At 35.6% G+C, this 18047-nt stretch overlaps 1 protein-coding gene across 16 annotated transcripts in view; it reads left to right on the forward strand.

The window, feature by feature from the left end:
- The window catches only part of LOC306852329 (ankyrin-1-like), a 250313-nt gene that overhangs the window by 201889 nt on the left and 30377 nt on the right, over positions 1-18047 (forward strand). For 14 of the 16 annotated variants that reach the window (XM_079389061.1, XM_079389051.1, XM_079389052.1 and 11 more), the window contains 10 exons: positions 583-681; positions 4216-4413; positions 5035-5133; positions 6549-6647; positions 6780-6878; positions 7294-7389; positions 7657-7729; positions 7833-7892; positions 12893-13016; positions 17640-17742. In XM_079389061.1, coding sequence (XP_079245187.1) covers positions 583-681; positions 4216-4413; positions 5035-5133; positions 6549-6647; positions 6780-6878; positions 7294-7389; positions 7657-7729; positions 7833-7892; positions 12893-13016; positions 17640-17742 — 1050 coding nt within the window. Of the gene's footprint in view, positions 1-582; positions 682-2030; positions 2130-4215; positions 4414-5034; positions 5134-6548; positions 6648-6779; positions 6879-7293; positions 7390-7656; positions 7730-7832; positions 7893-12892; positions 13017-17639; positions 17743-18047 lie in introns of all 16 variants that reach the window. The other 2 variants (XM_079389049.1, XM_079389055.1) reach the window with 1 other exon arrangement.

Here is an 18047-nt window from a genome sequence, read left to right on the forward strand (position 1 = left end):
GCCCTTCCATTGGACTGATTGCATACGATATTCAGAGCCAGGTCATAGGCGTTCCCATATGCGTTTTGACGCAGCTCGAAGTTCCTGGAAGGGAACCGAGCTGGTATCGCCGGCGATACAGCGGGCCCCAGAGGGTTAAAATTACAGACTGATAATTTCTTTGTCAGTGGGCAAACGTACAAAATCAGCAGGGGATCAAATAATTTTTCCCCCCACCGTGTGTGTGTGTATGTATGTATGTATGTATGTATGTATATATACTGTATATATAATGCATTTAATAGATCAACTTTGATCAGAACAGCAGGCCACTGCTGTGTTCAAATAGCCTGTCTTGTGTAAAACAAAACTTATTCTTTAGTATTACTTAACAGTAGGGAACTTGTGCAACACAGATCAGTTTTTTTCCCAATGTCAGTTACTATTTTTCAAACCCACCCAAAATGAGTTTTGCATGTCACAATGGATGCCTTGTCTCTGAATATTCTAGTGGGTAAACTTCTTCTTTTCTTCTTTTGGTTATTATTATTTTTTAAATTCAGTTTTTCTTTATTTCTAAGTAAGTACTGTTTGTCTTTGCAGAAAGGATTCACTCCCCTGCATGTTGCAGCCAAATACGGGAAGATTGAAGTTGCTAAATTACTGCTACAGAAGCGAGCACCACCTGATGCAGCTGGAAAGGTAAAAGTGTCTATTTTGCACTAATGGTTATAGGTTGATGGTTACAACCTATAACGTACAAGATTTATAGTATATGTCATCACGGCCGATCTTCGGTTTCTGGTAACATGACCACGGTAAGAAATTAAGCATTCATTTTCTTTCTAAGCATCTGTTGAAAGGGATTTTGGATGAGAGACATGGGCATTGGACACATTTAATCCGAATTCTTTGTGTATTGCCTAAAAATGGTTTCATCTGTTTCCCAACTCAGTTTACGGACAATTAAATTTAACACAAAGAAGAAACAGTGTGCTTATGCTGGCTAATCTTCAATCTGGGATAAAGACAGATGTATACTCATTAATGAATGTTGGTTATCATATAATTCACACTTAAAGTAAACTCTCATTCCAACTCTCATGCATTTGCATGTGTATGAATGGAAGTGAATGAAACACAAAATCAAGCGTGACTGAACCATTAAAACCTCAAGAAATTAAAAGCAGTTATGTGCATTTAAAACATTATTTTCAAAGGGTCTTTAATACATATAAACAAAATCACATGTTTAATGTCAATATATTGTAGAACTGCTTACAAATGCACATTCCTATTATCACTAAAAATGTAGTCACTGCAATGTAAAATGTTTTTAAAAAATTGCGGAGATCATCTGCAAATCCATAAAATGTATTTCTCAAGTTCTGTGTTCAGTGTCTTTTAACTAATAAGAAGTTGTTCTCTTTTAAGTAGTTGTTTTGCATATATTCTGTATCATAAATGTTGTAAAACCATCCACTGAATGTCTTTCTAACTGCAGACATTTAGTCATTTGGCAGACGCTTTTATCCAAAGCGACTTGCAATTGGGGAATACAAAAAGCGATTCATCTTGAAAAGGCAATCAGACAGAGGAAGTGCTCATAACACCAAGTCTCAGTCATTGTTCAAATAAGTACAAGCTAGTAAGGGAAGGAGAGAAAGATAGAGGGAAAGAGTGAGTTTAGGATGAAGTCAAGTACTGCCGAAAGAGATGTTTCAGTTGTTGCTTGAAGATTGACAGGGATCCGGCATTCCGGATAGGGGTGGGAACAGCTAGTGAATGCTTTAAAAATTCTAGACCACTAGCGAATGCTTTAAAAATGATGTCTTCCAGATGAAAAGAGCCATTTGTATGCTATCAGGATACATACTATCATTTTCCAGTTCCAGAGGTTTCATTCACTGTGTTCTGGCTAAATTTACTCTCCTGCAATGTCCAAATGCAAAAGCTGATTGATTTATTATGGCACCTGTTTCACACATCCCACCTTTGAGCTCTTGGCCAATAATATCTGTATATCTATGTGTGTATGTATGTGTTTTTAGAGTGGACTAACACCACTGCATGTTGCTGCACACTACGATAACCAGAAAGTGGCCCTCCTTCTGTTGGACCAAGGAGCATCTCCGCACGCTGCAGCGAAGGTATCAGGAAACCCTTACAAACCGCAGTTTCTCAACTAGTACACACAAATCTCATCCAAAAGCCCCCCCCACACACACACACACACAAATGATGAAGAAACATGGCTGCAAACCAAACGGCTGCACACATGCTCACACAAAACCACCTCCACCCCACATTCTTGATCATTTTCTTCATTTCACTTCTAGTCCACCCACTGTAACCACAGAGGATGGTAAGCTTATGCACATGTTATTGCTTTGAAAAAGAAAGTTCTTGAAAACTTATGTACTTGGTTGTTGTAGTTGAAGCAACAAACTCATTTACATCTTGGATGGTACATTTTCAGGAAATTTGTATTTTTAGGTGACATATAAGGAATATAAGGGATAGATTGCCCAAAAATCTAAGTTCTGTCATTTTGTACTTACCTTCAAATCAGTTTAAACCTGCTTGACTTTATTTCTACAGCAGAACATTTTGTTCTTTTTGAAAATAAAAGTCATTGCTCATTGAATGTTTTCACTGACCAAAAGAGCAGCATTAGCATTTTTCAAAATAACTGCTTTTGTACACCACAGTAAAAAGAAAGTCATGCAGGTTTGGAATGACATGAGGAATGAATAAACGATTACAGAACTTTTTTGGGTGAATTATGCCTTTAATAATTATCAGTCCTGTTTCCGCCCACCCGTGCTTCTGGGGTTTGTCATGATTTCTCTCTGATCTGCCAGTCAGTTCTGTAATATATGCAGGAAATGATTGCAAACTAAAAAATAAAAACATGAATAAATGCTTTTTATCAAGTTCCAGCTGGTTGCATTGAAAACACCATCCATGAAAAAAACATGGTCTGGATTCATCTGTAATAAAAATGTAATGTAGAATGTTCTAAAGCCTAGAGAGCTGTCTCGTTATTTACTGCCTACATAGGCAACTATGCCTTCTAAGGAAGCATCCTAAACAAATTGGAACATTAACATAGGCAATAACTTGTTTTGAAAAATATTACACTGTACAAGAGACAGTAGGGACTGATGTTAGCATGTGACTAAGCTAATGATGTTACAGTGGTAAGAGACCAAAGAAATGCTGTGTAAATTGCCCTACTTTTTATCGATATTTGTCAATATTGAACTAATTATCCACTATGTCTCTCTCACTTAGTCAATCTTGGATTGTTTTTTTTTTTTTTTTTCACTGAGCTTGTGCAGTGCATTCTGGAATTTACTTTTCTGTGAATTACACTGTGTATGTGATTAATTTTTCTCAGAATCTGGCCAAAAGAAGTTTCTTTAGATGCAGCATTTTTAACAGCATTCGTGTCAGGAATAGGCCTATGATATCATATGATGTCATCTACCTAGGCCGCTCACTATGTTTTGGAACACAGCAAAGAGATCTGGAAGTTTACAGAATCAGTTCTCTCCTAGTCTTAATACACAAGCCTATGTTTAATTCTATCTGTCATGTTTTTCCCCAGTTTTTTGTATGAACTTGAATAGAGATGCTTTTAAACCATTTGTGTTGTTTTGTCCACCCTGAAAGAGCTCAATGCAAACCCTAAACAAATACAGTGACCCAGATACTGCCTTTGTTCTTCCACAAAGAACAGTTAGATCTGGCATGTGCAGAATACTAACTGACTTGCAGTTTGGATGGGACCACCATCCATGGACCTCACTGGCTGACACCTTAGCATTCGCTAACTGTTAAGAAACAAGTTTGTTTTCTTCACTCAGACTGCTTTTCTCCACCTTTCAGCCATCGTTCCACTCTTTGTCTGTGAGGTTAGAAGCAAAGCACTGCTGTCAACATTGAAAATGTCATAAATCTAAGGTTTTAGTGTGGTTATAGTGGTTTGGCAGCATGCAAGTTAGTGCTGCGTAGGACTGGACAAGCAAAAAATGTGACAAAGTTTCAGTCCTTTGTCAATATTCAATGTATATCTTCCAATCCTCTATACTATTTATACAGTTTAAAAATTCAAAGGGTGTTCAGGGAGTGCATAGTGATCCAGGACAAGCTCCGGCATGTTATCACTGGTATTTGGATAGCCATAGATATTCAGTTATTATGATCTCCTTCACTTGCTTTCCCTCCCAGAATGGCTATACTCCACTGCACATAGCTGCCAAGAAGAACCAGATGGAGATAGCAACCACACTGCTCGAATATGGAGCTGATACCAATGCCACGACACGCCAGGGCATCAGTCCTCTCCACCTGGCAGCCCAGGAGGGCAATGTTGACATGGTCACGCTTCTGCTCGCCCGTGAAACTGCCATCAATCTGGGAAACAAGGTGAAAGAGATAGATGCTATTGCTCAATATTATACATTATTACAATATTTTTAACTGTATGTGACATTTTCCTTTTGGGTAAGTTAAATATTTTATAGGAAATGATGTCCATGAAATCCTCGCAACCTTAAAAACCCTTAATTTTGATTTGTGCATATACTTTAACATGCTATTGAAAGTAGTAGCATAATTATTCACATTGTACTGAAAACAAAAACCAACATCCAATCAAAGCTTGACCATATTTATTGCTTAATACATGTTTGCATATATATGTGATGCTCTTAAATTTGACTTTTAATTTTTTGTGATCCAATAAATTCCTAATATATAAAATTAAGTTCTGCTCTACATTTTCATCTACTTGAATATTCAGTTGGACTTGAAAATGTCACATTACAGAACTAAACACATTACGGGAAATGTCACATTACAGAAGTAAAATGGGTTGTGGATGCCATTTCATGTTGACTTCAAGTTCACCAGTGTCAAATTATGGCAATAATCAGCTCAGTCATTAAGAAGTGTTACCTATGCTAATTAATGGATGCTTCATTTATGCATGATGTGTCACATCTGTTTGGTTATGTCACTAAATTGGTTAATGAATATCTGTGTCAGAGTGGACTGACCCCTCTTCACTTGGCGGCTCAAGAGGACAAAGTCAATGTTTCAGAAGTGCTGGTTAATCATGGTGCTACAATCGACCCAGAGACTAAGGTAATGACCTCACACACACAAATTGGGTTTCCATATTTTATGGGGAAATTCCATGTGCATAATGGTTTTCATATAGTACAGACTGCATTTTCTATACCCTTACCCGTAAACCTACCTCTCCCACAAAACTTCCTGCATTTTTAGATGAAAAATATATATAATTTTGTATCATTTATAGGCTTGTTTGCTCATGGGGACCAACATTTTTTTTCAATATTTACTGGTGTTACTATACTTGTGGGGACATAATGTAGAGAATACCACGACACACACACACACACACACAAGTTTGGTGTCAGTCATTTTTTTTAAGTAATTAAAACTTTACAGTAAAGACATTTGTAATCTTACAAAAAACAAATTCCTGATTTGAGTAAATCCAGTTCTTTTGAATTCTAATAAAAAACCTAACACTATCCTCTCTAATCTTTTTGTATTCTATCTATCTATTTATTTTCTTTTTATTTATTATACAGTTAACAAAAGCAAAAAAGGCCTATAACACTACCTTGCTCTATTCTTTTCCTATTATATCTGTTTTGTTTTTATTATATAATTAAAAAAAACTTGCTACATGTACTAAGTAATATTTCTAGAGCAGAAAATCAGCATATTCGAATGATTTTTGTAGGATCATGTGACACTGAAGACTGTATTTTTGACTTTACTGTTTTTCAGTGATTTTACTGTTTTTACAGTGATTTTGATCAAATAAATACACAGAGAGACAATTAGAAAGACAGACAGACAGAGAGATGGGTATATAGATAGATGTGTGACACACACACACACACACACACACACACATCTGCACACGCAATGTCTGGCCAGTCCCTCATTGGTTAGTCATGTATAAACATCGAGTTTCCCCGGCTCAAGGTCGTTCAGCACGGCTCTCAGACAGTGAGAGAGTGAGTCAGACAGCAGCACACAGATCAATACTCTACAGCACAATGACCCACACAAAACACTCCCTCACTGAGCACAGGGAAAGAGGCAAAGGAATGACAAAGAACAAGTGCATTAATACTCATGTGTGGCATTTAGCAAGAAATTAATTTCAGTGGTGAATTAACACTTCTGCTGAGCCCCGCCCTCTTAGTTACTGTAGTACAGAAAAGGTCAAGTTTTACAGAACATCCCATAAGAATGATCTGGAGACTTTGAACTTGAACTTTTATATTCATATTATATTATGAAAACTATCCAAAAGTAATGACTAAATCTCTAAAAATGATTATGGGTTATCAAGTTTATGTGTGAAAAGCCAGTTAATATAGTTAGGTGTGATTGTGTTATTAGATATGTTAAATCATTCTTTGAATATTTCATTGCCTTGTTATGTGTGCATAATTCATGTGCTTGACTGGAAAAAGAAGTCTAAGAGTGATGTGCATCTCTGTGTTCTGGTTCAGATGGCATATACGCCCCTGCATGTGGCCTGTCACTATGGCAATATAAAGATGGTGCACTTTCTGCTGAAGAACCAGGCTAAAGTCAATGCCAAAACTAAGGTAAAGCAGTTTGCAGGATGCCTGAGGCTTAGGAACTGCATTTCTTTAACCGTCTCTTGTTACAGAACAGTCTTTTCTGATTGCTGGTGGTCCAAAATACAGATTTAAACTCGGTTTGTCTCTCATGTTCAGAATGGATATACACCTCTTCATCAGGCAGCTCAGCAGGGTCACACACACATCATTAACCTTCTGCTGCAGCACGGAGCCTCTCCTAATGAACTGACAGTGGTGAGTGTATCACAACAGCACAAGCTCTTCCAAACAAGATGCACAAGTCACGTTAAGAAGTTGTTTGCTGTTACTTTTCTGAGCATTCAGACTTTTTTAGGCTTGCATTGAATTAGCAGGCAGGAATTTTCTGGGAATTTTTCAAGTTCAATCTTGCATAGGCATGCATTACTCACTTTTTTTACTGAAGCAAATATAAAAATCAAGGTAATTAATTTTTATCTTCATTTTGATCACATCCATGTGTTTTGTCACCACTGCATTGATTTAGCCTTTTTTTCTTTCAGAATTTTATGTATATTATATTATATAAAATTGTGTATGTAATAAATTGCATATAATAATTACTTAATATTCTAAAACATTTGTTTGTTCATTCATTCATTAATATTGTTCTTTTCCCTTTAACCTACAGAATGGAAACACTGCCTTGGCTATTGCCAGGCGCCTGGGTTACATCTCTGTGGTTGACACGCTCAAAGTCGTGACAGAGGAGACGCACACTACTGTGGTGAGGGACTTTGTGTCATAACACATTCTATTCCACAGAATACCATATACCAGGTGTTATTGTGCTTTAATATATATTGGTTCTCAGACAGTGTATCACAACACAAAAGTTGGTAGCAGGTCTGTTCTGATAGAGTCACAGATAGCAGGGAAAAGCAATGCTACATGCTAATAATATAAGACATGCTTTATATTTGATGCAAAGCCAAATGAAGCCACATCAGCTAATCCTTTTTTTTTTTTTTGCCGTTTTTTGCTGTTTTTGCAGACGGTGACGGAGAAACATAAATCGAATGTTCCAGAAACAATGAATGAGGTTTTGGACATGTCAGATGATGAAGGTAAACAAGCTTTCATATGACTCCGGTCTGTTTTTGTCTTAATTTAAGTTTAGTTTTGTTCATATACATATAATTTCTAACATTTTTCATTTAAATTACACAGTTCGTAGAGCCAATGTACCTGAAATGCTCAATGAGGACTATATTTCAGATGTTGATGAAGGTATCTCTTATTTTGTGTAGTTTGTTCTTATAGCACCTGCTTGTTTCTTTATTTTTTTCACCTTTTCCAACTAACCAAATCTTCTTATTCAGTCTTTTTTCTGTTATAGATTATTTTCACAACATGGCTATCTCTTGCTGGCTTTGTATTAGTTGCTAAGCTACTCTTTATGAGAATGAAATTCTTCAATATGCAAATCTCTGTTGGCTTGCATGTATTAAATCTGGGGTATGCTATTATATTATCAACTGTATGAGTAATTACAATTTCACACATACTCTCTTTGTAAATCCAGCCTCTATGTGAAGGATAGTTTTCTTCAGAAGTCTTGGCTGTTAGATATTTCGACAGACGTTTCTTTGGCTCAGTTTGATTCTGTTTTGCAGTCAGAACCCACAGAGCTTCAGTGTAAGCTAGAAGGATTGAATAGAAGTTTTCCAGTCAGTGCCATGAATGACAATTTTGTGTATCTGTTTATTTCATACTGTAACGTGATGGTTATGAATGCATTTAATACTTGATAGAATGCATATCAAGGAAAGGGTGCTAGGTTATTGCTATGCAGTTTCTTACTTGCCCAAATCAAAAGAATCCACCTTCTAGTCTCTATATTTTGGTCACATTACGTTGTTTATAGCTGTGCGTATCATGCTGTCTGAAGCCTTCAACAGTTCTGACATGTGGTGAATATAGTTTATGCTTATGTGTAACAAGAATACAGCCCTCGTTAAACCTGTGTGTGTGTTGTAGAGACTGGAACATGGTGTTTAATTACTGTAAACTGATATTCCTGCATACTCCCGAGGCATAACTGACATAACTCACATGGCTTCTTATTTACATATTACACCCCTGTGCCCAGAATACACATGGTCACATGAATATAATCTCAACGTTCTGTCATTTATGTCCTGTATGATGGTGTATCCTTTAGATTATCTTTTAGTTGGATGACTAAAACAATTGATGAATCAATTCTGCTCACAACGCCAGTTGGCAACTGGATGCAAACGTCTGTTTGGCATAAAACCTTTTACCATTGCTGACGCTGCTCGCTTTTTCCATCTGATTCTCTGGCTCTCTCTCTGGCAGTGTGAAAGAGCTCAGCTCTGTTTATCCGGGCATGAGGTGTAGTGCAAATAACTCAGATCCCAGGCAAACAGCACCAGTATCTTACATTTAAAGTCCTTGTTTACATTTTCTTTAGCACATGCTTTTATCTATCAACAGAAAATCAAAATGTAACATATTTATTTTGTTAATACACATTTTCTTGATCTTATTGAGCATGAGCGATTGCAGCGTTTATTATAAATAATTTTTTCCATGCACAGTTTTTTCATAATCTTGAATCAAGGTGTTTGAGAAGCTTTAGTGTTCTTTTCACTCTGATATGTTACAATTCATAGTTTTCTAACATCTATAGAACTGCAACGCAATTTCCCAGGTGTTTCAAGCCACGAGTATTTAGATCACATCTCAAAAGAAAGACAACGATATCGGAACAAACTGCAAGTTTTGGGCACTTGTGATCCATATGGAGCACCTGCTGCACTATTTCAATCACTTTTCTATGGGAAAATGCTTAACGTGAAACTTTTTGCCTTGCGTTCTTACTCTATTCTGGATTCACCTAATTTTTTGAGTCTTTTTATCTGATTCAATAAAATTATCTTTTTTTTTTTGTGAATCAGTCTATCCTGGTCGTTGGTTTGGGCATGCAACCTGGAAGGGTATTAAAATAACACTATAACATAAGATAAAATGGGTTAAAACTAGATCAGATTAGTTGCTGATGTGTTTGCAGTGAATTTTCAGTGAAACAAAAGTAGTAAGATCTTCCATATTTTGACGTCCATCCAAGTGTAATGGATTATAGAAGGACAAAAATTGTAGGGTGTGGACTTGGTTCTATTTATCAGTTGCTGTTTGGATTTTCAGATGTGGGCATGGCACTCAAAAGTGGAGGGAAGATGAACATGAGCGTAAGTGTTCTAATTGATTGGAGATTGATTTTGCATACATAACCAGAGAGAAGTCAGTAATTTTCGTTGGAATGTCCAGTTATGAAGACTTATACATTCTAAAAAAAGATACAATTGAAAATGTAACATACACAAATGAATTTTCACAATAATCTCTATAATATGCATGTACAAAATAGTGATTTTTCATTTCATGCCAACTTTAAAATTGCGGGGATTATTAACAGGTGTCACAATGTGTTCAGTGATTGTGAGTTCCTGGAGTTTGTACTGTGGCAGCTCAAGCGCGCTGTTCCCGGGGGGCTGCGGTCAGGTGGCAGGCGGTCTTTTTCCGTTGGTCTCCCTCCTTTTTTACTATTTGTTCTGCTGCCTGTAGAAGGGCTCTTTTGTTGTCCCTCTGTTGAACAGGGTCTGATTACACAGAGCACCTCAGCACCAGCACATATTAGCATAGAAATATGCCCCCTTCCACTTCCATTGTGTCCCACCCCAGCTGGAGGCTCCTGGGGCATGAGGAATGCCAAGATCCGATCACCACACTCGCTCTGAAACTGCCTCAAGTGTTACCTCGCTCCCGTGATGACCTCACACGGATCAGACTCGCGCCAGCCCCTCGCCATTTGAACGTCCTGTCAGGCCGCGGCAGAGGGGTGTGTGTGTGTGTGTGTGTGTGTAGACAGAGGCAACTGGATCGTTTCAGACACTGTGGACAGGGCCGTAGTGGACATGTGGAAGTAATCGTGCCGTTTGGAGTTTACTGGATTGAGGAAGTGTGGCTTCTGGGAGTGAAAGAGGACAAAGAGGACCTGTAAATATTTTTAAAGCTGGTGTGAAAATGAAGGATGGATTTGGCTGGTCAGTGTAAGAGATCTTGTTCATCACGAATGGCTATTTCTGATTCCATCACGCTGTTCAAAAACACACAACAACGATAGTTTTAGAAGTGGTAGAGAAGCCGAAGTGTGAGAAAGATGATATCTGTGTCTGTGTGTTTGAGTTTACTTGCAAAACTGTGACCAGAAGTTTGCTTTAACCTTTTCAGGACATCTTTAATTAAAATAAATGTTCCTCTTAAGGCTGTAAAATTAAATGTTTTGCTGACCCCTTAACTTGTGGTAGTATTCAGGGTGCTAGTGAATTGCTTTATTGTGTAAGAGGCAGAACAGATTAGGGTTTCTTTTTAGGACATTTCACAATTTAATCATTGTGTGTGTTTGCATGAAAGAGAGTGAAAGTTGCTGTTCATTGGGACTGATTTTGGGGGAGGTGGTTGCCTGGGTGAATAGCAGTGGAGTGGAGGGGGGTGGGGGGGCATGAAGGAATGCTGTGTTCCCCAATCTCTATTCTAACCTGCATTCACAGCATAGTTGAATGTGGCCCAATTATGGTTTTTATAAACATTATGTGACGGAGCTGTTTTGTGAATGACAATGTGAACAGAAAACTAATTATGTTTATTCTGGGCCACTTCCAAAAGTGGAAATAAATCTGATTCAAAACTGATCATACATTCTGGCTAGAATTGGTTCTAAATCTTTAACCTTAAATGTTTATGAATTTATAAATTTAATTTAGCCCAAACAGACATTCGACATTCAAAAGAACAAACAGACATTCAGATGTTTTTTGGTTTGTGTATAATTTAAGCTATGAAGTACAAAAATGGTAGCTAAAAATGGTAACGTAAATTAACTGGTTTTATTAAAGTCAAAATATTATTTAAAATGATTATTTATATTATTTTACTGAAATATTGTTTAACTGAACCAAGCTAAATTTAATTTTTTCTTTCTTTTTTAACTGAATGTTTTTTGTTGTTTTCTTAAGAAATTTAGGATTAAATGTTTTGACGTTTTTGCAATGTTTGGTATATACTGCAAAGGTTTTATTTTTCTGGTGAAGTTAAAAAACCAAAAAACTACTTGTAAAAAACAAGATTATTGGTATAGGGTTTTGCAAGTGTGTTCTATTTTACAATATTAGTTTTTCTACTACAAAATGCCACTTTTAATTCAATGTGTTACTTACCCTTTCTTTGAAATTGTTTGCAAAATTTTTGTCAGTGTACAAAATGGGATGACAACTATTTGCCTGCTGAATTATGATTGGTCATATTTTTTTGCAGTTATTTGCATATTGTATTGAAATGGTCTTTTTGCATTCTAGTATTATAGATGCCTTTAGATCAAATAATTTATTTGTTTTATTATCTATTATACAGAACATGCAAATATTTTTTCTTTAATATATATTAAATATAAATATTTGTAATCTTATGTAAAATATGTTTATATAAATGTAAATATATATCTATACTGTATTTATTAGAAATTATTAATATATATTTATAGATTGAGTATATATTTTATTATCATAAGTTTTAGTATTAGCATGTAGGTCATGTGAAAAGTCTCCTCAAAATTCATAAAATCATAATTGGGTGCTTTTTCTTGCAGTGTGACTGTAGCCTTCCTCTTCCTTTCTCTGCATTCCAGTCTTCCTCTCTTTGTTTCTGTGACCCACTTCACTGCTGCTCTGGTGTAGTGTCCATTAACTGCAACGTCTGAGGATGGATGGCCTGTTTGAATCTATCTGGTCAGAGATGCATATTAAAAACAGATTAATGGTCACCATGAGCGAGCTGCAACATATGGTCTTGATGTTCTCTAAGTGCCTTGCTTACATTTCCTGACTTATAATAATATAATCTAAACAAAACTTGCATGAATCTGCAGCTATGAAAGAGTCGGGGAAGTGTGCCAGTGACTGTTGCGGTATTTTGGGATTGGTGTGGGGCATTTTGGTCGAATCCTGCCATTCATTCTTAACGCCAACATGAAATCAAAATGTACCCTATTTACTTCGTTTCACTCCTCATGATTCACTGGTGCACATTTTTCCAAAGAAAAATGGAAAACATGACGGAAGTTATATGGGCTTTGAATGTCATCCATGCTGGCTTTATAGGGTCAGTGTCTCTCTGAAGGGTGTAGTAATTCTCTCTTTTGCTGACAGGTGAGGATGCGATGACAGGAGACACGGACAAGTACCTGGGACCGCAAGATCTGCGAGAGCTCGGAGACGACTCTCTCCCTCAGGAAGGATACGTGGGATTCAGTGTCGGAGCCCGTACGGCCAGGTAACATACCCTCATCACATGCAGAAAGTGATGTCTAAACAGCTCTTTACATTATTCTGAAAATTACACTTCATCCGTTACTGTTTTCAGCATGATATACACCAGGTAAGGCTGTAGGTGCTACAGCGCTCAAAAAAATATTTAGGCCTAAACTTATGATTTATGTATTTGAATTGCATATAAATTTTCCATCCATTTGAAATATATTGTTTTAACAAATAAACTTAACGTGATGCTTATTTGTCAGTCAAACATAAGTAAAACAGGTAGGATTTCATAAATAGTAATAATAATAATAATAATAAAATGAATTTGTTTTAAATATACAATAACCATGTTTATACATTTATCATGAGTGAATCAGATTCTTGAAATCTCATAAATTAAGTATTTCTATTATTAACTAAATCTAATATTAACTAGATATTTCTTGTTAGCCATATTTTAATCATGTTCATGCTTTTTTACTGAATAAATTTAATTGTTTTAACAATTAAAGCATTTAAGCAACCCAAATAAATTAACTTTGAAAATGTGATTACTTAAAATCAAAATGCAAATGTTACCCTGGACCACAAAACCAGTCATAAGGGACTGAAAGCTGAATAAATAAGCTTTCCATTGATGTATCGTTAGGATTGTTAGGATAGGACAATATTTGGCAGAGATACAACTATTTGAAAATCTGGAATCTGAGGGAAAAATCTAAATACTGAGAAAATCGCCCTTAAAGCTGTCTAAATGAAGTTCTTAGCAATGCATATCACTAATCAAAAATTAAGTTTTAATATATGCACGGTAGGAAATTTACAAAATATCTTCATGGAACATGATCTGTACTTAATGTCCTAATGATTTTTGGCATAAAAGAAAAATGGATAATTTTGACCCGTGTAATGTATTTTTGGCTATTGCTACAAATATATCCGTGCTACTTATGACTGGTTTTGTGCTCCAGGGTCACATATAGTTAATAATAAACTGATTGTTTTATTTATTTTTTTGTGAGTGCAGATTGACCAATATGCTTCACACAGTTTATCATTTAATTTCTTGTAATAAAAATTATGGAAATTAGATATGCAGTTTTAACACATAAATGTAGGTCTAAATATTTTTTAATTGTAAAAGGCGTTAGGTTCAAACCCCACAAGCTCCGAGTCATGAAGTTTTGACAATTGAGTCATACTCTTAACATCAGTATATCTATAGGAATCATGCTGTATGTAAGTATCAGTACTAATTCCCTGCTAATATAGTTTAGGATTTAAAAACATACATTAGTTATTTGGACGACAACATTTCACAATATCTGGACTGTTGGACCAGGTTAACAAACCACACAAGATAAATCGTTAGACCATTTAAAGGGACAGTTGACCCAAATTTTGCTTGTCCTCATGTTGTTCCTGACCCATGTGACTGCTCACTCACAATAACTATTATCTAAAAGATCTGGTTTCTGAATGGAGAGTATTCATGGCCACAGCACCCAGCTGTTAGTTTCTGATTCCTGCCTTATCTTGAGGATGTACACTCTTTATTTACATAGTGTGTTGACCGCCTGCTGTCATCATTTGATTCAGTACCATGTGCTGTTGAGTGAGAAGGCCGTAGCTAATGTTTAACCTACATGTAACTCGCTTCAGGGGATTTTCCCTCCAACAAACAGAAGTTTGACTGCATTCAATAACCAAAATGGTTGAGTGAGATTTCACAGTACTGTACACGCAAGCCACAAAAAGGAAATTACAATCATGTTCAATAACAGCATTTGTCACTTAGAGGACACTTTTTATCTAATGACTTAACATTATGGTGTAAATGTGGATTTTATGTTTTGAAGGTAAATTATGCCTCAGTGAAAACAATAATCATGTGATAGAAATGTTTGTTTGGATGTTGCCATGTGACTCTCTTTTTGCTTTATTCTTTAAAGGGGTCATACCATGTTTTTTAAGGCATTCATCATATTGTTTTTGACTGATATTTTCATTTATTATTATGTTTTATTATTTATGATGATTTATTATATATTATGATTTTTATTTATTACTCATTTATCGGCACCGTCCAGCATTGGATATTTATTGCCCGATATTAAAAGCCTATATTTAATTAATCATGGGCATTGATTAATGAAAATGTTAACTTTTTAAATTTTTTATTACATTTCTAATATCTTACTATTCTTTTTCCTGTTATTTATATTTTTTCATTCAGAAAATTATTCATTGTAGTTTTAGTTTTTTTATAATTTGATTTTTAAGATAAAGTAATATAAGTTAAAGTAAAGTAGTATAAGTAGCAAAAAGATAATTAGATAATTATCAGCCTATCACTATTGGCTATTGTCCCTCCCTTATACATACATATTTTATAAATGCTTTATGAAGTAAATTGGCCATTCTTTGTGTCTGTTCCTTTAAGAAACGCTCTCTTCGGGTGTGAAATGAGAGACCGCACATTGCATTTACTCATCTCATGGGAGTCATGGGATTGTGGCACAGGCCCTGGAGTTTTGCAAGGAATAACAAATGTAGCAGCACCATAAACATAACTGTATATGATCATAAAGGCACAACTGTTGGGGAAGTGATGTTCAGTTGTCATACAGAGAATTACTTGAGATGTAGACATACTTCATAATAACTTCTTTAGTGTTTAGGGTATTCTATCTGTGTTCTTTTCTTTGCATATGCCAAATATCACGTCCTAGTGGATTAAAGAGTATAAGAGGAGTAAAGCCTCAGTTAATTAGTGTGCACAATGCAGCCCCAGGCATTAGAGTCTGTCTCATTCAGCCACTGCATTTCTGATTTGTTGCCTTCAATTTCCTCTGTTCTTCCTCTTCCATTCCAAACAATCACCATAGTCCTAAAGTCAGGTAAGAGGGCATGATGCTTCCGACCCTTCCCATCCTATATCCCGAGTCATTCAGAAACCATGGAACATTGTCGTGTACCGTGCTTTGTACATTGTTTTTCATTTGATGAAGTATACACATTCTTGCTGTCTGTGGACTATGGTTTCATTTCGATTTTAGGTTTGTTGTGTGAACCTGATTTGTCAAGTTTTTCTTTTTCTTTTCAGGTTTGATTGTCGTAAACATTTGAGTTTTTGTCCCCTTGAGTCCAGTTACTGTACAAAATAGTTTCTTGATGTAGCTTCCAGGGATGCATGAAGAACCTCATCAACCGAATCAAATTTCATCCATTTAACTCACAGTACATGCTCACAAGAAACAGATTCTCCTTTGGCAGTCAGACAGTGCCAGATTTTGCTGTGATATTGATTTATGATTGGGCACAGCCTTTGGAAAGAGCACTCGAATGTTAGCTCAGTCTGCATTAATGCACCTGGCCTTACTGCAAATAGAAATGAAGTCAAGAAAATACTGCAAATAGAAATGAGTCAAGATGCAATTTCCAGACAACTTCCAGATCTGTTTAAGGTTCAGTACAGTTTTATATAATTGTCCATTTGATAGCTCCACTCCATTATTTGCTGTTACGCTCAACATTTTTTTTTTTTTTTTATCAAATGTGCTCAAAGAGCAGTAGAAAAAATAGTATTCTAATATGCTGGAATGAATTGCAATGTTGCACAGCATTATAATCTTTCAGTTCATCACTATTGGCTGATTTTGGATATATTTCAGTGGATATACATATTATTTACTTTTATTACTTACTTTCATTTCCCTTTATTTTTACATTTAGATTACGTTTACCATTATCTAATGTTTAAAGTTAAAGTTGATCTTTAAAAACATTAATAATTTAATTATTATATGTTAACACTTTTAGGAAATCTATATCTTTATCATATTTTATCATGTTGATGCATAAATTCACTTGAAATATTTAAGAGAAGTATTTTAAAGTATTTTATTTTTATCTATACAAACTTATAAAATCATTAGATAATCAGCCATAACATTATTGACTCATTATTAAAATGATCAACTTATTGTATTGGATAGAATTTAAAAAATCTGTGCATTTCTGTTGACACCACAGTGACTAATTAATGCATAAATGAAATGATGTTAGGTTAGAAGTATTTAATTTGAAGCAAATGTAGATGTTCTGCATGTATTTAAAGATTTAGAAAGAAAAGAAGTACCATGTTTATTCTCTCCAAATATTATATAAGTCCTCTGGCAATAAAATGTTGTCATATTTTTGGTTAATTTCTGTAAATCTCCATTTTATCCAAATACACAGATCCTCCTTATAGATTTACTTTATAAAAGTTTGTCTAATAATGTGTTACTAACAGTGGGGTTTAACAAAGTACCAACTGGATAGTTTTGAAAAACAGTCTGGCACATATTTGTGTCTCATTCATTCAGTCATTACAAATATTCACCAGCGTATCATTTAAGATGCTGCACATCTGTTAATTCATCTCTAGACATCTATTCTCCTGTTTTCTCTCAATGTCTAACCCATAACACAACACCAAATGTGGGTTTGATCTTTGTTTTGCCTATTGTGCATCAATTTCCCTGGAAGTTGCATGCATTAATGAGTGTTTTTGTTTTGTGTGTGTGTGTGTTTTGTGTGTATTTCACTGTCACTCCCCCGCACTGTATGGTATTAATGTAAATGCCAACAGTCTGCGCTCCTTCAGTTCGGATAGGTCCAACACACTCAACCGGAGCTCCTTCACCCGTGACAGCATGATGATTGAAGAGATCCTGGCGCCGAACAAGGACACGGTACGCCCTCTTTTTCCTTGAGTTTTCAGATTCTGTGCTGCCTGTGCTGTCTTGAGGTGTTTTGAGTTTTATGTCATGTGGAAGTTCATAATTCGTGAATTTGAGCTATTAAAAGCACCCAGACCATAATGTTCTTTGCACCAATTCAACTCAGCATACCTGACTCTAAACTATATTCTCATTTCCTGAAGTAATGCAAGTCCTCACTAACAAAAAAGAGTGTTAGTGCCATGGTATTTTTTTGAAGTACCATGATATACCATAAAATGTGAATATGGTAATTGTTCAGTACACTGTAAAAAAAA

The sequence above is a fragment of the Barbus barbus genome (assembly GCF_936440315.1).
Source record: "Barbus barbus genome assembly, chromosome: 32".
NCBI classification, from domain to species: Eukaryota; Metazoa; Chordata; class Actinopteri; order Cypriniformes; family Cyprinidae; genus Barbus; species Barbus barbus.